At 37.7% G+C, this 22909-nt stretch overlaps 1 protein-coding gene across 12 annotated transcripts in view; it reads left to right on the top strand.

The window, feature by feature from the left end:
* The window catches only part of ppip5k2 (diphosphoinositol pentakisphosphate kinase 2), a 282209-nt gene that overhangs the window by 129784 nt on the left and 129516 nt on the right, over positions 1 to 22909 (top strand). For all 12 annotated transcript variants that reach the window (XM_039758896.1, XM_039758895.1, XM_039758903.1 and 9 more), the window contains exons 16-17: positions 14582 to 14703; positions 17235 to 17417. In XM_039758896.1, the coding sequence (XP_039614830.1) occupies positions 14582 to 14703; positions 17235 to 17417 (305 nt within the window). The remainder of the gene's footprint in view (positions 1 to 14581; positions 14704 to 17234; positions 17418 to 22909) is intronic.

The raw sequence follows: 22909 nt of genomic DNA, 5'->3' as shown, positions 1-22909 counted from the left end.
GATGGACCTAATGTGTTTTTTTTTTTATTCCTGTCAGGTTGGGAATTATTGTATTTCCAAATTATTAATATACAGTGGAACCTCGGTATACGTCCTTAATCCGTTCCAGACCCTTTGACTTATACCAAACAGGATGTATACCAAACAAATTTTTCCCATAAGAAATAATGGGAAAATGATTAATCCGTTCCCATGAAAAAAAAATATCCTATTGCTATTGGCATATTATACAGTGGTGTGAAAAACTATTTGCCCCCTTCCTGATTTCTTATTCTTTTGCATGTTTGTCACACAAAATGTTTCTGATCATCAAACACATTTAACCATTAGTCAAATATAACACAAGTAAACACAAAATGCAATTTTTAAATGATGGTTTTTATTATTTAGGGAGAAAAAAAATCCAAACCTACATGGCCCTGTGTGAAAAAGTAATTGCCCCTTGTTAAAAAATAACCTAACTGTGGTGTATCACACCTGAGTTCAATTTCGTAGCCACCCCAGGCCTGATTACTGCCACACCTGTTTCAATCAAGAAATCACTTAAATAGGAACTGCCTGACACAGAGAAGTAGACCAAAAGCACCTCAAAAGCTAGACATCATGCCAAGATCCAAAGAAATTCAGGAACAAATGAGAACAGAAGTAATTGAGATCTATCAGTCTGGTAAAGGTTATAAAGCCATTTCTAAAGCTTTGGGACTCCAGCGAACCACAGTGAGAGCCATTATCCACAAATGGCAAAACATGGAACATTGGTGAACCTTCCAGGAGTGGCCGCCGACCAAAATTACCCCAAGAGCGAGAGACGACTCATCCGAGAGGTCAAAAAGACCCCAGGAGAACGTCTAAAGAACTGCAGGCCTCACTTGCCTCAATTAAGGTCAGTGTTCACGACTCCACCATAAGAAAGAGACTGGGCAAAAATGGCCTGCATGGCAGATTTCCAAGACGCAAACCACTGTTAAGCAAAAGAACATTAGGCTCGCCTCAATTTTGCTAAGAAACATCTCAATGATTGCCAAGACTTTTGGGAAAATACCTTGTGGACTGATGAGACAAAAGTTGAACTTTTTGGAAGGCAAATGCCCCGTTACATCTGGCGTAAAAGGAACACAGCATTTCAGAAAAAAACATCATACCAACAGTAAAATATGGTGGTGGTAGTGTGATGGTCTGGGGTTGTTTTGCTGCTTCAGGACCTGGAATGCTTGCTGTGATAGATGGAACCATGAATTCTACTGTCTACCAAAAATCCTGAAGGAGAATGTCCGGCCATCTGTTCGTCAACTCAAGCTGAAGCGATCTTGGGTGCTGCAACAGGACAATGACCCAAAACACACCAGCAAATCCACCTCTGAATGGCTGAAGAAAAACAAAATTAAGATTTTTTGGTCTCGTCCGATGCGGGAGATGGACGTCTGAAGTGGAGCTCCGCTAGCAGTGGTGCTATTTTTCATATTATTTGCTTATTATTCTGAGATATCCTGTATTTATTCAACCCGAGAGGGACCGCTACAGTATATGTAAACACATATAAACATGGCCAACAAGAAGGAAAGAACGAAAGAATCGAAGACTAAAGCTACATCCAAGCTGCGATCAGCAAGCCCTAGTTCGAGATACGGCCTGTCAGAGACAGACCTGGATCAGATGGGCAAAGTACAGACTCCTCGGGACCACGGTCCGCTACATCGTCGCCGGCTGAGAGCGAAAAGGGGAGCGAAGGTGCGATCGTGAGTGCAGATGTGGATAGCTCGCCGATTGGAGAGGATTACCTGAAACTGGAAAAGGCCGGGAGGTCCGCGGCTTCAGTTACGCAATTACGCGGGACTGGAGCAGCGGGACACCGGCTTCAGCAGAGTCTGCTGCTTCATCTACGGCACAAGAAGGCACATTTGAGCTATCGAACTGAAAGTGTTGCTCGCTGAGCTCACGCAAGATATAAAGAAAGCGAGAAGGCTAAAGCAACGGCAAAGGCACTTGAGAGACTGAAACAGGAATTAAAACAGGAGATGAAACAGGCCAATGAATGTCTGCGACAGGAAATCCAACAGGCAAATGAAAGGCTGCGACAGGAATTCCAACAGGCAAATGAAAGGCTGCGTCAAGAGGTCCAACTTGAACTTCGACAGGTGCTGGGCAAAATTGAAGAGCGCATTGAGAAAAACTCGCTAAACTGAGCACGCTTGCTGATCAATTGGAGCATCTTAGTGAGACATTCACGAATCGGATCGAAATAGCCGAACATCTAGCTGCCAGTGCCGAGGAAAGAGCAGTAAATGCCAGTTCGAATGTAAAAACTGAGAAAAACTTGGAGACAGACTGGCTGCTTTAGAAGATGGGAGTAGAAGGTATAATGTCAGAATTGAAGGCCTGCCGGAGAATCGAGAAAGTTTAAACCCTGTGAAATTCGCAACTGAACTTTTTTCTAAAATAATCGGGGGCGACTTTAAAGCAGAATCTGAGATAGCAGCGGCTTACGCGACGCGGATCAAACACCGCCAGACCCGACCAAGATCTTTTATAGTTCGCTTTGAACGATTATCATTTAAGTTAGAGGTGATGGAACTCCTCAGAAAAAAGGAAGATATTATATATGAAGATTGCCACATTGCGTCTTCCCTGCCTTCTCTCCAGCAACAGCTATTAAACGCGCAGCCTTCTATAATATTAAACAGCGGCTACGGCAAGCCAATGTCAAATACGGCCTCCTGTATCCGCAAAACTGAAAGTGGAATGGCAGGGTCATTTCTATGTTTTCGCTAGCAAGGAGGAGGCAGAAAATGAGTTAAGAAAGCTGATCCCGGGACTATTCTGATACATAATTGTGAGTCATGGCGGTAAATGATAAAGCTAGGATTAATAATCTACTGTCTGATCTATTTGTTTTAAAATACGGGTTTTTTTATCAGCATATATTCTCATATTCTTATATTACTTATTATTATTATTACTTACTTATTACTTATTATTACTTAGTATTACTAGGGCTAAATGTTTATGTTTTATTGTGCTTAATTACGTTTTCCTCCTCTTTTTTCTTTTCTAATTATTTCATGTGTACCCTAAATGAGACTGTTCAATATCATACCCTTGGTTTGCTGTTATTGCTATTACTGCATTAAGACTTGTTATGCTTGTTTTGGACACATCTTTAACACCATCACCTGGGTTTATTATCTGGGGATATCATCTTAATGCACTAAAATTGATGAAGATTATATGTATGTGTATGTGTATGTATATATGTGTATGTATGTATGTATATATATATATATATATATATATATATATGTATATATATATATATATATATATATATTAAGTGCAAAATTCTTTTTCTTTTTTTTCTTTTTCCTCTTTTAAAGACTATATTGGTAACAGATATCTCTATCTTTTAACCTTAAAGCGCCACTGCATGGGGGCTTGATGTGCTTTGGACGTGCTCTGTCTCTGGGTATGTCAGAGGACTGGGACTGCATGAAGTGGGTTTTAGCCTCACCTGGGGAGGCAAAAAGGGAGGGTGGGGGTTAAGGGGGGAAGAGAAAGAGAGCAGGCTTGATCTATATCTAATCTATCATCTCAATCTTTATAATTATAACTATCAACGTAATAATAAGCTGCATGGCAACAACTCTTGGGGAATAGGAAATTAAGACCTAAACTATTTCACTTCCAGTTAAGACTATAAATGACATCAAAAACTCAGAATCAGTGTCTCCATGATGGGACAGTTAACTTCGTAAGCTGGAATGTTAAAGGCCTGAATCACGAATTAAAGAGAAAGAAAGTACTTTCTCACCTAACAGGTCTAAATGCTAAAATAGTATTTTTACAGGAAACCCACTTACTAAGTAAGGATCAGTTCCGCTGCAAAAGACTGGACTGGCCAAATGTTCCATTCTAGTTTTACAAAGAAAACTAGAGGGGTGGGAATTCTCATACATAGAACAGTACCATTTGTAGCATCAGATGTAGTATTGGATCCTGAAGGGAGATATGTGATGGTCATGGGAGACTTATCTAACTGTAAAATGATTTTGATAAATGTTTATGCACCTAATGTTGATGATAAGGAATTTATACAAAATTTATTTGCATCCATTCCCAATCTGAACACTCATAAACTTATAATGGCTGGGGACTTTAATTGTGTTCTAAATCCACTTTTAGATAAGACTTCCTCCACAGGGGAACGCAACTAACACCGCAAAGATAATTACAAAGTTTATAACTGATCACAACTTATCAGATCCCTGGAGGTTTTAAACCCAAATTCAAGAACATATTCTTTCTACTCACCAGTACATCATTGCTACTCAAGGATTGATTACTTCTTTATAGATAATAACTTCTTGCCTAAGATTAAATCTTGTAAATACGATGCTATTGTTATTTCAGACCATGCTCCGATGATCTTGGAGCTGAAATTACTAAGCCCCATACACTCACCCCGCAGATGGCCTCAATCCGCTTCTATTAGCTGACGAGAATTGTACTGAATTTATATCCAAACAAATTGAATTCTTTCTAGAGACAAATACATCCCCTGAGATCTCTGCAGGAATACTCTGGGAAACTCTTAAGGCCTTCTTAAGAGGACAGATTATCTCATATCTTTCCCACAGAAATAAATCCGAAGCGAAGAAAGTAGCAGAGATAAAAAGCGAAATTACTAAAATAGATGAAGAACATGCCAGACTACCAAGCGAGACTCTACATAAGAGGAGGCAGGCTCTACATTCAGAATTAAACCTCTTGACAACTAAAGAAACCGAACAACTAATTTACAAATCCAGACATCATTATTATGAACATGGAGAGAAAGCTAATAAGCTTTTAGCGCAACAAATTCACAAGCAAGATGTAGCAACGCAATCTCGTAATTACTAACACTAATGGAGATAAAATCATCGAACACAAAAATATAATGTACACTTTTAGAGACTACTATAAATCCCTATATACTACTGAGTTTAAAGAAGACAATATACAATCTAATGCATTTCTGGATAAATTACAGATACCACAAATTGACGCTTTTAGTGTGGAGGAACTCGATAAACCTCTGTCATTATCAGAATTACTGGATGCTATAAAGTCACTCCAAGGTGGAAAAGCAGCAGGCCCTGACGGCTACCCTGCAGAGTTTTACAAGAAATTCTCCGCTCAGCTAGCTCCCCTCCTATTAGCAACATTTACAGAAGCCAGAGATAACCAATCTCTTCCACAAACCTTTCGCCAAGCACTAATCACTGTCTTTCCAAAACAAAATAAGGACTTATTACAATGTGCATCATACAGACCAATTTCACTTCTGAATAACGACGTTAAAATACTCTCTAAAATCATAGCTAGAAGGATGGAGAAAGTGCTCCCTCAGTAATATCACAAGACCAAACTGGATTTATTAGGGGCCGACACTTATCTTCAAATCTTGACGCCTGTTTAATGTAATATACTCACCAACTAAATCAAACACCCCAGAAATATTATTATCATTGGATGCAGAAAAAGCATTCGACATGATTGAATGGAAATACCTTTTTACTATTTTGGAGAAGTTTGGGTTTGGCCCAACATTTGTGCATGGATTAAATTACTGTATACTAACCCAGAAGCTTCAGTTTGCATCAATAACATTTGCTCAGACTACTTTAAACTAGAACGTGGCACAAGACAAGGATGCCCTTTGTCACCACTGCTGTTTGCAATTGCCATTGAACCACTGGCAATACATTGTCGAAATACTGATCAGATAAAGGGGATTAGCAGAGAAGGACTGGAACAGAAAATCTCATTATATGCAGATGACATGGTACTGTATATATCGGACCCAGAAAATTCTGTGCCTGCAGTCTTAGCAGCACTCACAGAATTTCAAAAGCTCTCTGGTCTCAGAATTAATCTGAATAAAAGTGTACTCTTTCCGTGAATTCGCAAGCATATAATATTAGATTAGACACCCTTCCTTTTATCATTGCAGAACAGTTTAAATACCTCGGGGTAAACATCACAAGTAAACATAAAGCTCTTTATCAACAAAATTTCGTGCGTCTGCATGGAAAAAATTAAACAAGACTTGCATAGATGGTCAACCCTTCATCTCACACTAGCTGGAAGAATTAACACTGTTAAGATGAATATTCTTCCTAAGCTCCTTTTTTTATTTCAAAACATACCAATATACATTAATAAATCGTTCTTTAAGCAATTAGATTCAACAATAACCTCATTTATTTGGAATTCTAAACATCCACGCATCAAAAGAGCGACCCTACAAAGACAAAAGGCAGAAGGTGGCATGGCTCTACCTAACTTCCAGTTTTATTACTGGGCGCAAATATACAGTCGATAAGAACCTGGACACAAATAGAAGAACATACACAGGCATGGACCGCAATAGAAGTAAAATCCTGCAGTACTTCTTTGTATTCCTTGCTTTGTGCTCCAATAAACACACGCTATCGGCAATACACTAATAACCCAATTGTGCTCCACTCACTTAGAATCTGGAACCAATGTAGAAAGCATTTTAAGACGGAGAAGCTTCTTTCTGTGGCACCCTGCAAAAGAACCACCTCTTTCAACCCTCACAAACATATGCAGTTTTTAATATCTGGAAAAAATTTGGAATTAACTTGCTTAGAGATCTTTATATAGACAACGTCTTTGCATCCTATGAACAATTACATTCCAAATTTAACATTCCAGCTACAAATTTCTTTCACTATCTTCAAATCAGGAACTTTGTTAAACAGAACCTTCCAGATTTTCCTCATCTTGCACCCTCATCCACGCTGGAAAAATTATTGCTCAATTTCAAGGAGTTAGACTCCATCTCTACAATATATAAAATCCTTTTACAATCCCTTCCTTTCAAAGATCCAAGAGGACACTGGGAAAATGACCTCTCAATTAATATATCAGAAAAGGAGTGGAAAGTAGCAATGCAGAGAATTCACTCAAGCTCCATATGCAAAGCATACAATTATACAACTCAAAATTATATATCGAGCACATCTGTCTCGACTAAAACTCTCAAAATGTTTCCAGGGCATGATCCAACCTGCGAACGTTGCAACCAAGCCCCAGCCTCACTAGGTCACATGTTCTGGGCCTGCACCAAATTAACATTATTCTGGACAAAAATTTTAATTACCTCTCAGACAGTCTTGGACTCACAATCCCTCCTAACCCATTAACAGCTGTGTTTGGGGTTCTTCCAGAGGGTCTTAAAGTGGAGAAAGACAAACAAATTGTGATTGCATTCACTACACTGTTGGCACGCAGACTTATTCTGATAAACTGGAAGAACCCAAACTCTCCTCTTTAAGTCAGTGGGAAACTGATGTGTTATATTATTTAAAATTGGAAAAATCAAATACTCAGTTAGAGGATCTGTGCAGACTTTTTTCAAAACATGGCAGGATCTAATCAGTAATATTTTGAAATGAGTTTATAAAGCACAGAGAATTTGTTGATTTAGGTATTTTTAAAGCCTTAAATTTTACACCATTTGGCTTGCTCTCTCTCTCAAGGGTGGGGATCGATCTGTTCTTAGCATAATTCTTTTTTTGTAAAACTTGATTGCTATGTATTGATTGTAATAAAATTAATAAATAAAAAAAAAAAAAAAAAAGACTTTGGAGTGGCCTAGTCAAAGTCCTGACCTGAATCCAATTGAGATGCTATGGCATGACCTTAAAAAGGCTGTTTATGCTAGAAAACCCTCAAAAAAGCTGAATTACAACAATTCTGCAAAGATGAGTGGGCCAAAATTCCTCCAGAGCTGTAAAGACTCATTGCATGTTATCAAACGCTTGATTGCAGTTATTGCTGCTAAGGGTGGCCCAACCAGTTATTAGGTTCAGGGGCAATTACTTTTTCACACAGGGCCATGTAGGTTTGGATTTTTTTTTCTCCCTAAATAATATAATCATCATTTAAAAACTGCATTTTGTGTTTACTTGTGTTATATTTGACTAATTGTTAAATGTGTTTGATGATCAGAAACATTTTCTGTGACAAACATGCAAAAGAATAAGAAATCAGGAAGGGGGCAAATAGTTTTCACACCACTGTACATTGATGGGGTTATATAAAATAATTTGAACACTGCTTAATACTAAAATACATAAATACAAAAGCAAATATATGAAATAAATGAAAATTTTACCTCACTTTACTTTTTAATGACATCTTTGTTTTTCACAATCGTAGATACTGTCGTTCTCGGCAAACGGTATGCAACAGCCATGTCCCGGATACGCATGCCACCTACTTTTCAACAATCAATTCAAATTTACATAAAAAAAACACAAAATCACGTTGTGACGATGCAGGTTTGCTGTATGCTCCCATCTGCTGCCGGGGAGCCCTTGAATCCTACACCGGTGGTAATGTGCCTCGCTGCTAACCTCATCGGTAACAAGCAAGGGGATGGTGAAAAAGTGCAAAGTGCTTTTATTAAAATAATTAACAAAACAAGGTGTTCAAATTAAAGTGCAGTCTCCAAAGTTACAATAAATAATCCATAAAATCAGAAGTGAAACGTGGAGGTTAAAAACAATAGAAAAAAGTCTTCTTAAAACAACGAAGTTAAAAGCAGGAAGCATTCTTTAAAAAAAAAGCCCGGTGCCTGCTTCCCAACTGAGGAGTCGCCCTACTTGCAGCTGACCTTCGCACTGCCTGCTTCAGCCACTTATTACATGCGCGCTCTCACTCGCTTTGCGCGCTCTCTCTCTCTCTCTTGTCCGTTCTTTCTTTTTACTCCCCTTCAAGCCAACTCGCGCGTCTGTTTATCAAGATAAGCAGTCCTCTCTCTCTCACTCACTCAACCTTACGTCTTTTTTTTCTTTTTACTCCCCTTCTAGCTGACTCGCGCTTCTGTTTATCAAGATAAGCAGCCCCAGGAACAATCATGAATGCGGACGGTCCCTCACAAGTGCACTTTGGTGAGAAACGCTCACATCGCTAATTGCCCTGACAACCTTCAGCCACATAACCACCACGCCCCTTCACCAAGCTGCGAGCGCGGTGATTATTTATTTTAAAGCTGGACTTTGACAGGAGCTGTGTACCCGCTATATCACACACGTGAAAGTTCAAAGAGAGTTATTGCGCGGGTTGTTCACTGAATGCTAGCAACTGGCGCACTAACGCTCGTGGGCAGTTGTGGCTTTGTCTCGAGAGAGGTAAATAAGGTTAGCACGCGAGTCGTATTCCAAACAAAGGTCGTATACCAAGCAAAATTTTTTGTGTCCAAACAGGATATATACCAAGTTGGACTTATTCCAAAGCAGACGTATACCAAGGTACCACTGTACTTAATCCATGTGCTTTTGAATTTCCATAACATTTGCTGTGTAACAATTAAAAAGAATCAAGTAGAAAGTAAAGCTTTGTTTGGGCTTCGTACTCCCTGGCCAACAGCAAGCACGACACAAGTTCTTAGATGAAACTGTCTCTAGTGACATTTTAGCTGCTTATTTGCCCAATTTCATATTAACACTATAGAGTGGCATTAAATTAGTATTTTTTATTACAATAGTAAGAGATGTTATTGCTACTGTACAGTACAAATTTTTGGAAAAGGATAAAACATTATACTGTTGAAGTTTGATGACATGATGATGTTTTTGCATCCTACAAGCAATTAGGCTTCAAATTTAACTTCTCATCAGCAAATTTTTCTGGTGCTTTCAAACTAAAATGAACATACCCAGTTTTCCTCACCTTCTGTCTATTTTAATTCCAGAAGAAATACTTATCAGTCTTGAAGGCTCAGATAGCATCTCCACAATTTGTAAAAATGTTTTAAAGTCCCTTCCTTTCAAAGATGCCGGGGCACAGTGGGGAAAGTATCTTTCACTTAACATTTCAGAAAAGGAGTGGAAGGCATTGTACTCTAGCTCCATATGCACAAAACACTCAATTATTCAACTTAAAATTTTTTATCAAGCACAATTTATCTTAATTAAAACTATCCAAACTATTTCCAAAACCACATTCAACCTGTGAACATTGCAGTCTAGCTCCAGCCTTACTGGGCTACTTGTTTTAGGCGTGCACCAAATTAACATTATTTTAGACAAATCTTTTAAATGCCTATCTGATACCCTTGGTGTCATAATTGTTTCTACCACATTAACAAAGTGGCGAAGGGAAAACAAATTTTAATTGCCTTTACCTCACTACTAGCATGTAAACTTATCTTGCTCAATTGGAAGAGTCCCAACCTACCACCTTTAAGTCAGTGGGTAACCAATATTCTATACACTATGAAATTGAGAAAAATCTAATCACTTAGTGGATCTGTTCAAAACATTTTTTAAATATGGCAGGATCTAATTAATAACTTTTTAGAATAATCTTCTATATTGGGGAAAGGGATACTCGTCCTTCCTTGCTGCTTCAAAGATTTGCTTTGATGGCTGGCTCTCCTTTCTTTTTGGAGAGGGTTGGTTTTGTTAAGTTTGATTTGATTTGATTGTATGGATTGTTATTTGCCTTTAATTAAAGTTAATAAAAAAATAATAAAAAAGTGTTGAAGTACAAAATACCGAAGTTTGTATTACACGGTATACTGCATACTATAGATGTAGCCATTAAAATTGCTCAATGGTTTGCCTTGATCAGAGGAAGACCCACAGTTAATAGTAATTTAAACAAAATAAAAAGTTTTGTTTGGTAGAAATGTTTTACAGTGTTCTTTTTGGGCTGAATCAGCCGTAGATATTTAAAGTGCTCTTGGAGTAATTATGTTTAAATGTAGCAAAGAGGTACATCGTATATCTAAACATTCAGTTTGAATTATTGTCATAAACATTTCATATAGCCTGTGTGAATTAGCACAAGCATAATATAATAATCCCAGTATTCTTTGACATTGTGTAGGATGCATTACAAGTCACTCTCTATTGTTTCCTATCACTCTTCAGTTAAACTTTCTGACTTTGTTCACCCAGCATGGTTTTTGCAGGCAGCTTCACCCCCTGCTCATTTCGCTCGACAACCCCCATTTTTGTTTTTCCGGATACACACTTTTAAGATTTTTTTTTTTCTGCTAAAAACAATATTTTGAATCTTTTGAGTCCCAACGTGCTGAATCTTTTTAATGAGGTCAGTGAGACATGTGTTTATTGACTTTGTACCATGATTCAGGATAGTTTTTATTTATTTACTAGCAAAATACCAGCGCCATCGCAGCGGAGAAGTAGTGTGTTAAAGAAGCAATGAAAAGAAAAGGAAACATTTTGAAAATAACGTAACATGATTGTCAATGTAATTGTTTTGTCACTGTTGTGAGTGATGAGTGTTGTTGTCATATATATATATATATATATATATATATATATTTACACACACACATAAACATATATATATATATACATATCTATACATATACACATATATACATACATATATATATATCTACATATATACACATACATATACATACACACACATACATACATACACACACATATATAAACATATATATACATATACATACATATCTACATATATACACACACAGCTATTTCGTATCAGTGCAATACGCTGCTTGTTAAAACAGATAACTCTCGCTGTTACGTGCAAGTCTGCGTGGATATTATGAACTATCGTATTTGTTCAAGTTCTATTTAAATTTTAAATAGAAGGAATTTTTATTTAGTCGACAGAAATATCTTTGGTAGGAATGGTAAAAACAGACAGGAATATTATTCGTGAATAAATCAACTCAAACCTTAAACAACTTATAATATTTTGCTCTCCATAAAAATATATCCTGTCTAAATTATACAAGTTAGAAATAAAGTAAACGTTAAAAGAACAAACATTCAAATTTCTTTACTCTTATGTAATTTTATATAAAAATAAACTTAGATTTTAAATATCCCAAAAGATTTTGCTCTCCATAAAAATATATCCTGTCAAAATTATACAAATTCAAATATGAACATGCTGCATAACAAAACCTGGAAATATAAATAAAATGTGTTCCTTTCAGCAATAACAAATCAAATCATTCAGTTGTCTTTGCTCATATGTCATTTTAGAGCTGGACGCCTGGCATCTTTTTTTGGCAACAGGTTCGTTTCTGTTTGCTGTGAGGTTCTGTGTTGTGTAGATTCTCAGGATGGATTGCAGGTGCTCATCAGTGAGGTGACTCCTGTGTGCTGTTTTGTTAGTCTTTATCACTGAGAAGAGCTTCTCACACAGATATGTGCTACCAAACATGCACAAGGTTTGAGCCGCATGTAGACGGACTTTTTTTGTTCTTCAAAGTCACCAAAGCGCCGTGCAAACTCAGTGCGCTCAGTTTATCAGCAAAGTGCGATTTGGGAACACCATAGTGACGACTTGGTTTAACATTACTTGGCAACAGGGAAAGAGGGAAAGTTGCACTGGTGCATTTGTGTCTCCCATAAAAGCAGCTTCACTTGAAATCACTTTGTGATTGTGCACGGGTAAAAACGTCCGCTGAAGTGTCAGATTCTTATTTAATTATTCTGCTTTCTGTATCTTCTGCATTGCATTCAGGTTATCCTGATGTTTTGTCTCATAGTGCCGTCTTAGATTAAATTCTGTAATTACAGCCACATTAGCTCCACAAATGAGACACACGGGTTCAGTAAACATATACTCAGCCTCCCATCGCTTTTAAAGGCTCTATTTTCAGAATGAACTTTTCTCTCCAGCATCGCGTGAGCTAGCTTCGCAATAACTTGCAGCATCATAAGCTAGACTTGATTAACGCGGTAAGTGTTGGCAAGGCAGCTGAAGCGCTGCATTATGGGATCTGTAGTTTATTGTGTTACCAGCGCTTCATATACCTGGGCCATTAATAACAATAATACAGTATATAAAATGATCTCGCGGGCCGGATATAATTACACGCCGGGCCGGATGTGGCCGTGGCCCTTGAGTTTGACAAATATGGACTAAATAGAACTTGAAAAGATATATTTTTGAAATGTGATCGCGCAATTCAGATAGAGTTGGCCAAGCACTACAGCCTGCATCCTCCCTCGCTCTTACTTTTTACCGTTCATCTAATGAATACACTGAGTATGGCTTTACCAAAACAATCATTGATGGCGAATAAAGTATCCATTATTCGAGTATGTAGATCGGAATATATATATACATATCTATATATCCGCGTATCGCAGCGGAGAAGTAGTGTGTTAAAAAGCTAGAAAAGAAAAGGGAACATTTTAAAAATAGCGTAACATGACTGTCAATATACAGTATTTGTTTTGTGAGTGTTACTGAGTGTTGCTGTCATCAAGGATTTGATTATCATTATTTCTTTCAATCAGGCTCGTATTTGTAGGATGTGTTGTGTTCAAGTTACATTCCGTGTTTGTCAATCATTGTAAAGATGACAGGTTTCTTTCATCGATTCGTTTCTTACTGCATCAATAAACAGCTCGTCTTCTTCTTTATCTGAGACCTGACACACTGCATGTACGGGTTTTTTTTTTTACACTGTCTTCCTTTAGCGGGACATTGACTTTTCCACCGTGTGCTTTGTTTCGCAGTAGCTGGATTTATGAATATGCTTATCAGGCGCTTCATATTTTTGCTGCCTTTTCAATTGTGTAATTCGGTTTTGTTCAGCTCTTTGGAACTGTTGCCTTTTATCTCTGCACTGCGTCAGTTCCGTGAGCCACTTTCGGTGTACATGCAACGAAGGTTCCCAGCTGTGCTGGTGCCATCTCGTGCTATGTCCATGGCTGTATTTAATGTTACCTTAGTCCTGGCACTTAAAACTTTCTCTCGCAGTTTAGCTGAGTTTGTGTCAAACACCACCCTGACCATCTCATCTTCCTCTCCATAAACACAGTCCTTCACCCGTGAATATTTAGTGTGAGTTTGCTATTGGATTGCGCTGACGGACGGCCTTATATGGGCAGGCACTAAATTACAAGCGCCAGCGCAGCCTGTCTATGAACTTAATTTAAAGTGTAGGTTTACATCGTGCTTTGTTTCCGAAGTAGCAGAACTCATGAACATGGTTGTATATGTCACTTTCGCTTCGCTTCTTATTGTTTCGCTGCCTTCTCAATTATATAATGCATGTTTTCTTCAGCGCTTTTTGGAGGTCTTCCTGGTTTTCTATGTACTGCGTGATTACGTGGGAGTCGTGATGATGTCACACGAAACTCTGCCCCCACGGCGTTCAAGCTCATCTCCATTACAGTAAATGGAGAAAAACAGCTTCCAGTTATGACCATTACGCGTAGAATTTCGATATAAAACCTGCCCAACTTTTGTAAGGAAGCTGTAAGGAATGAACCTGCCAAATTTCAGCCTTCCACCCACACGGGAAGTTGGAGAATTAGTGATGAGTCAGTGAGTGAGTGAGTCAGTGAGTGAGTGAGGGCTTTGCCTTTTATTAGTATAGATAAATTATAAGTGGTAAACCCCAGCTTGTCCTATACCCCTGTGCTAAGAGGTGAAGGAATAAATCAGTGTACTAGTCTGAGATGTTGAGAAGTTATTTCATTTTAATTAACGTTTGAAACTTAATACAGTAGATTTTTTTCCTTGTGTTTGTTTGTAGGTGATTATGCTGGTTTTCCTGGATGTGGTTTACTTCGTTTACATAGTACTTACCGGCATGATTTAAAAATATATGCTTCTGATGAAGGTAGAGTTCAGATGACTGCTGCTGCATTTGCTAAGGTGATGTTGAAAATTTTTGGATTTACATTTTTTTTAACATCAGGTATTAGATAAAGGAGAATGTATATTTTAAAAAACTATGTTAAATTTTAATTGTTACATGATTTCTGTAGCAGTTTTTAAACTTGTTTGTCATAGTTGCTTCAATAATCTTTTTTATCTAGTTCTTTTTTTTATGATTTGCTATAATTTTTATTTAGAAATAATACATATATAAAAAAATACTTTTTAAAAACCACACTTATTAGGTTAAAAAGTGCACTAAAAACTAAAAAAATAAGTCTCTCATACATCACTCGTAAAATAAAAGCGTGGGTGCTTTTGTTAAGATTTTAAGAAGTGTTTTTTGAATGTTGATTGATGAAAGTGGTGTATGAGAGACTTATGTTTTACTTTTTAGTACACTTTTTAACTTCATATAAGCATGGTTATATATGTATTAAATAATATATATATATTATTTTAAACTTTTTAGTCTAGGGTTTGTTTTAATATAATGTTGTAATCAATATTTTAACAGTTCCTTTAATATTTCTATCCGTTACTAGTGCCATCTACTGGTTAAATCTTTAACTTTTCTTCATATGAAAATTTAATTTCTTAATTAACATGAATTAATCAATTATTGAAACTGACTATTGATTCATGTATTGTTATTGGAGGTGAGTGTGTACAATTTCAAGTCATGTGGGCAATAGGTAGTTGGTTAAATATTTATTACAAGATTTGTACCAGGTAACAAATAGGTAAAGTTAAAATTAAGCGTGGTAATAAAAAAGGACAATTCTCTTCTTTCACATCCCAATTCAGCTGGGAAAACAGAGAACATGACCTTTAGTCCTTTCGCATGTCTCTCTCACGTGCATGTGGTTTGACTTTTTAAAGACACACTGCAAAAAAGGTGTTATGCCAAGTAATTTCCCCATGTGTGTAGTTGTGTTCATTTTTTAAATAATTATTCAGCTGAATAATTACTCTTGTCTCTGCTGTACTGTTCAGTTATTTTTAGATTCTGAAAAGTCACATTTTTGACCTTTAAAATTCCACTGTTTATGAACCTGCAGCAAATTGCAGAAAGTGCTCAACATTTAGCTAGATCATGTGTACCTGCCATTTATCAGAGCATCTAAACTTTTTAGAAATTATGATATGGTTTTGTTTATGAAGTATAATTGCTGTAAAATAGCTTTTCTTCAGTTGTAATTGTCCAAAAACAAAACTCTCAGCAGGGCTCCAGATGGCGACTAAATGGTTGCCAATGCGACTTGATTTTCTATTTTGCGACTAGTGTTTTCATTCCAGTCAGCGGTGGCGACTCTCTCTCTCAATCTAAGAAAAGTTTTAAATTTAAAGCAGCAGCAATGGCTTTTAATTATGTTCGAACACTCTCAGCCCGCGTCTGCCTTTCCTATTTACACTATCACATGATTAAAGCCAAACCCAAGCGAGGCATCATCTGACATGCCCACTCTGCTTCAAACGTCATCTTGCTAACTGCTGCGGATAGAGATCTAAAATATAAGAGAATCAGGCCATGACTACTCCTCGAATTCCGTCCTAACTTTCCACATAACACGCGAAATGGCCAAATGAAAAATTTCCGTGCGAGGATTTTCAGCACAAAACAGAATAAAATCAAAAGTGCGCAACTCCCTAAGTACAGAAACACTGGAAGACTTGGTATGGATTAGTACAGAGGGCCCTACACTTGAACTTTTTGACCCAGAGCCCAGTGTAAAGCACTGGTTGTCAACCAGCAAAAAAAAGCGCAGACCAAAGTATACTGGCTGGCCTAATGATGCTGACATTGTAATGGTTAGTGACAATGAACTTGAAGAGTAATTAATTTTTTTATATTTGTACACTTACTGCAAAATTATTATTTCAGAAATAATTGTTTATAATGTTTGTTATTGTGTTAATTCTTGTGTTATTATGTGTAAGAAATTTTCAGTGTTTGTATTTGTAGTGTTCCTTACACATGTTGTGTATAAGACTCTGGACTTGAATTATTGCTTATTAGTAAACATTTGCACTGTTCACATTTATGTGTCATTTTTTCTTCTGTTATTATTATGTATAAGACCTTGCAGAGGACACTAGTAGGCAGGTCAAATAGCTCAGATAGGAGAAAGGAAAGGCAGTGTGAGGTAGACCGAAGAGACAAATAAACAATACAAGTAAATATTATTTGTTTATTTATTTCACATTTGGCATGCGGTAGAGATTATGGCTCCTAAAAAAAGCATTTGGCTCCTAAATATTTTGGGTTTAGGAGCCAATGGCTCCCAAATTTTTTTTTCTGTCTGGAGCCCATCTCAGTGCATCATATCCTGCCTAAAAAGATTTTAATTAAAGATGCCTGTCTCAGTAATGGTGTGATGAGGTATGTAGACCTTATAAAATGTATTTGTTTTGATAATCATTTTTTTCATCCTTTAATATTGTAAAACATGAAGACATTTTCTTTGCTTTTATATAAATTTCATACTAACCAGTGGTATTAAAGTTTTGATGAATTTGTTTTTTAGGGCTTATTAGCTCTTGAGGGAGAACTGACCCCAATATTAGTACAAATGGTAAAAAGTGCCAATATGAATGGCTTGTTGGACAGTGAAGGTGACTCTCTAAGCAGCTGTCAGCAGCGTGTCAAAGCCAGATTACATGAAATTCTTCAGAAGGACCGAGATTTCACAGCTGAAGATTATGAAAAAGTAAGTACAAATTTGGTTTTTCGTGTCTCATGTTGAGGATGTGTCAGCAGATGGTCAGTATTTAGCCTGTTAATTCTTGACTATTGTAATATCTATGGTCGAGGAAACTGTCAACACAATTAAAATTTCAGACAGTCTGACATATGGTATTTTTGCATAATTCTTTTAACTATAGTATCATTTTTAGATTGTATGCCATCAGACAATATTATTTACTCTCTATGTGACAAGGTGAACCTCCTTTAATTTTATAGAATAAGATGCATTGTGGTTTGATCTCAAGAACAATTCACTATACAAATAGTGGCTAATTTATTAGGCACACATATCTAGTACAGGGCAGAGACCCCTTTTTGCTTCTGGTACAGTCTCAGTGCTTTGGAAAGTGGATTAAAGGAAAGATTTGAAACATTGTGTAGAAATTTTGGTTCATACTAACTGTCCAATCCATATTTATTTGCTATTCATGGCTGATGGCAGATTTAGCCATGAAAAATGCACAGTGTGCGCTTCTTCATTATATGCTTTTGCTAGTGAAAAAGACCAAAAGGAGGTGCTCATGTTTCATCATTTGTTAGTGATGAGATTGTTTCATTTAATTACACACTATATTTTTACATCCATTTAAGAGAATTTTATAGCTACTAGGTCACTTGCTTTTTTGTAAAACATTTTGAAATATTTATTCTAACTACTGTATATTGAGTTTTTATACTACAGTATATTAAAACGTATGTTTTACACATTTCCCAAGCACTTGCATTTGTTATTACAATGAAAAATACTTACTTTTTTAAAAACCCTTAAAATAGGAAATATCATTTGGATTTGCCAATATAAAGGAATTCTGAATATTAATAATAACCGTAATATTATATATGTATATACAGTATTACACTAAAGTTATTACTATAATCTAATTTCTTTGGCAGAAATCACCATGGATTTAACTTGTTTACTTGTTACTTTTAAGAACTTGTGACCTGCATACAAGATTTTGCTTTGGTGTAGTGTGGTATAATCATGTGTTTTTTATGTTGGAGACTGGCATTCAGTCCCAGCATAATTCATGTAAGTTGGCTTGAAATGTAAGCATTTTTATTTTCCAAAAGACAGTAAACAAGTAAGCATTTCAAATACAACAAAATAGTAAACATGCTCACTTTGATGGGCAATTTCAAATTCTTTCTCTCTCTCCATTCTGACCAACCTCCCACTTTATTTATACCTAGCGTTAACACAATATGATTGATTGTATTTACTACTGGATTTTAAAGCACTTATGACGAGATCACTCCAATCACATTTGGAAGTTATCAAAAGCAGATAGTGTTTTTTTCCTTTTTAACATATTCTCTGTGCCAAATGTTGTCATGCTAGTCGATAATATGCACATACAGCCACTTGGTCCAGGACCCTCTTGCTTGCTCTGGTTTTTTTACTGTGCATCGCATCATTATTAAATATGTTCAGTTCATTTTTATCTTGAAGCTTTTTGACACACTCTTGAAACTGGTTGGAAAAAACTTAGCAAAGTATATCTAAAAGGTAATAGGTAGCTTTCTGTAGCACTTTCTCCTTTCTTGCTTTAAACCAGTAAAACTGGAAATAGGCCTTAAAAACAATAGAAATTTATAATGTGAAACAAACCTCTGCTTTAACATTCCTCCTAAATACCTTGGCTGTTTCAGACTCTGTGCTGCTAAAAGATGCAATTTATAACTAAACATGCAGTGCAAACTTCAAAGGTGATTAATTGACTTTGTGACTGATAACCTTAAAAAGATCGCAGAACAAAATTTGACAAAATTACATAATTAGCACATACAAAATGCAGTATGCATGGTCACCAACTATATGTGGTTGAATTTGAGGGTTAATGAAGCAAAACAAAACATCTTAGGCAACAACATAGATATTAATTCATTGACAATTAAAAAAATAAATACCGTAGATCCCGGAATATAATCCGACTCGGTATATAAGCCGACCCCCTTCTTTACCTACTGAATTACATGTATTTGCCGATGACCAGTATTTAAGCCGACCCACTTCTCCAAGCAAAATTTTCTAAATTTCCTTAAAAGTGTCTCTTCAGGTATATTTATCATGTTTATCGGCAAGAATTTGAGACTGCCGGCATTTTTGATGGAAACCAGGAAGTGATTGTGGAGAAGTTTGGTAAAATGAAACCTTTGTGTTGAAACTATATATGCAAATACGGTACATCGGCGGGTGGATTTCCAGAGACTCTTCATAAATTTGATTAACTTAAATACGCAATGCAGTGGACCCTTGAATTACGAACTTAATTTGTTCACGAAGGCTAACCCATAATGCGTTCCGAACCTCCCACTGCAACACTTACTTAACCTTTTCATAATAAAAAAGGGTTGTATAATGTGCATAATTTACCAAAACACCAATAATTTTTCTAATGTACTAACCAAAAAGTTATAAAAAGTGCCTGGCCTACCAGAAGTAGGCTAGATTAAGCTAGGAGCATGGCGGCGCGCATGGTTGCAGTGGCTCAGGCTCTCCTTTTCAGTGCACTTTTTTGTTGTTTTTGTACTTTTTTTTTTTGCTTGTTTGTGCACGATCAGTTCGGCGAACATCCGCTACACCCGTCAGAACCTTATAGACATCGGTGTCTAGAGCTAGACATCTGTTTCGAGTGTTTTTCATCACACGCACAACATCCCAGACAACATAGCGAGACCACCAGGCTGTCCGTGGATTGTTCTCGGGTCTAGGAGACGACGCAGACGGAGGAGGGAAAGAAAGCAGAAGCAGGGCCACAGATCCAGCGTTATGCTAAGGCTAAAAAAACAACCATACAAGCCCTATACAGAACTTTTTTTTAGTAACTTCTTTGTATCTTTTCACACCATTTGTTTATTTGCTTGTTTTGTTCTACATATATGTCTGCACTGAAGGAGCTGCTTTTAATCTCATTGTACATGTGTATAGTAACAATAAAAGGCATTCTATTCTAGAAACAACAATTTCATACTGTACTCACCATTTAATTTGACATTTTTGGGCTGCAGGAAGGGAGGAGCAGGTGAATGAAACGGAAGGTGATTATTGTTTAGAAGGAGCCTCCTTATGCAAATCTTTTCTTTGTAAAATTGTCGAGATGGTGGATTTCGACATGCTGTACATATTAGCGAGATCGGTCACACGAACAGCACTCTCATATTTCCACACAATTTCCATCTTCGTTTTGATTGTGATCGCTTTCTTTACCTTCGTTACCTTCTCTTCCTTCCTTAGCAATTATGTGTCTTGCTTGCATGGTCTTAGTGAATTATATATATTGTGGTCCCCGCGGGGCCTTGGGAGGACGAGAGGAGGGCTTGTGCCTCCTCCAGACCGCGAGGGGGCGTCCGTCCTGGTTCTGTTGGGGACCACGGGTGGAGGGCTTGGAAGCCCAGCCCTGTAGGGGCCCATGGTCACCGCCAGGTGGCGCTCCGATGCCGGTTTATCACGTATGGTCCTCGGCTGCGGCTGGAGCCCGGCCGGGACGCCTTGGAGTACCAGAGGAGGGCGAGTGCCTCCTCCAGACCGAGTGGGGGCGTCCGTCCTGGTTAGGCAGGGGGCCTCGGGTACAGGGCATGGAAGCCCAGCCCTGTAGGGACCCGTGGCCACCGCCAGGCGGTGCCCCAGTGCCTAATTATCCCGGGAGCCCGGCACTTCCGCCACACCAGGAAGTGCCGGAAGACTATGTGGCGCCGGAGAGCTGCCAGGAAGACAGCCGACACTTCCGCCACGCTGGGGCGTGGCTAAGGAGCAGATGCCGGAAGCACCTGGGGCTCATCCGGGGGCATTATATAAGGGGCTGCCTCCCTCCAGTGATTGGTGGAAGTCGGGAGGAAGTGGACTGAGCGAAAGGAAGGACTGGAAGCGGCCAGGAAGGCACAAGAGACTGTGGGCCTGGACTTTGGGGAAATCGGTGCGAGAAAGCACTGGGGGTGCACGTGAGCACGAACTTGTAAATAGTGTACATAATAAACAGTGCGTGGATTGAAAATATGCTGTCCGTCTGTCTGTGCCGGGGCCAGCGTTCACAATATATATAGGTAAATCACTGCAATGACCGAAATTACATCCACAAACACATGTATCTGGGCTCCGACTGACGCTTACTAACGCTCTCGGTTGTTTGTTTACAATCAGCGCAAGTGGATACACGTGACCGCATTTAAATAACGCAAGATGTTGGTCGTAAATCAAAACAAAAATTTTTATTTTAAACTTCCCGATAATTTATTATAAATTTTATTAACAAAATCAACAACTAAAACACTTTTTTGAATAAATTCTTTATTTAATTTGAAGTACCGGCATGCAAAGTTACTTCTTCATCTGAAAGATGGTGCTGTTTTCCATGCTCGGTTTCTTGCTGACTTCAAGCATTGATTGGACAGTGATAATTGCATTTTTTGCATACATTAGCAAGGACACAGTAAACAAGCTTAAAAGGAAAATTTTAAAAATGCTCATTAAACTTTGATTTCATTTAATTTTGTGATTATATAAGGCTAGTCAGTTTATATTAAGGGTCAGCAGTATAATTTTAATCTATACAGTAATCCCTCCTCGATCGCGGGGGATGCGTTCCAGACCCCCCCGCGATAGGTGAAAATCCGCGAAGTAGAAACCATATGTTTGTGTGGTTATTTTTATATATTTTAAGCCCTTATAAACTCTCCCACCCTGTTAACATTATTAGAGCCCTCTAGACATGAAATAACACCCTTTAGTCAAACGTTTAAACTGTGCTCCATGACAAGACAGAGATGACAGTTCTTTCTCACAATTAAAAGAAAGCAAACATATCTTATCTTCAAAGGAGCGCCGTCATAAACGAGCGTGTCAGGAGCAGAGAATGTCAGAGAGAGCTGCAAAGAAAAGCAAACAATCAAAAAATCAATACATGCTTTTAAGTATACAGAAGCACCGCGATAAAGCGGCATTTTGTAGAAGAGCGTCCGTGTCCTCTGTGCAAACAGCCCCTCTGCTCACACCCCCTCCGTCAGGCAGAGAGAGAGAAAGATAGAGAGAAGCAAACAAGCACAGCGCGGGAAGCATATCTTATAGCATTGAGGAGTTTTAGTTAATATGCAATACATGCTCTGATTGGGTAGCTTCTAAGCCATCCGCCAATAGCGTCCCTTGTATGAAATCAACTGGGCAATCAAACTGAGGAAGCATGTACAGGAAGTAAAAAGACACATTGTCTGCAGAAAGCGGCAAACCAGCGAAAAATCTGTGATATATGTTTAGATGTGCTTACATTTAAAATCCGCGATAGAGTGAAACCGCGAAAGTCAAAGCGCGATATAGCGAGGGATTACTGTATAGTCATAGTTTATAGGGCTGAATAGTAAAATTATAATGTGTTTTACCATAAACTACCTGATAGGCTGGATGATTTAATAGAGAACCACCCTAAGCAATACTCATTTATATGGCCATTCAAAGAAAAA

The sequence above is a fragment of the Polypterus senegalus genome, chromosome 7, assembly GCF_016835505.1.
Source record: "Polypterus senegalus isolate Bchr_013 chromosome 7, ASM1683550v1, whole genome shotgun sequence".
Taxonomy (NCBI): Eukaryota; Metazoa; Chordata; class Cladistia; order Polypteriformes; family Polypteridae; genus Polypterus; species Polypterus senegalus.
The sequence above is the reverse complement of the archived record's forward strand: the minus strand, read 5'-3'. Positions and strand labels throughout refer to the sequence as shown.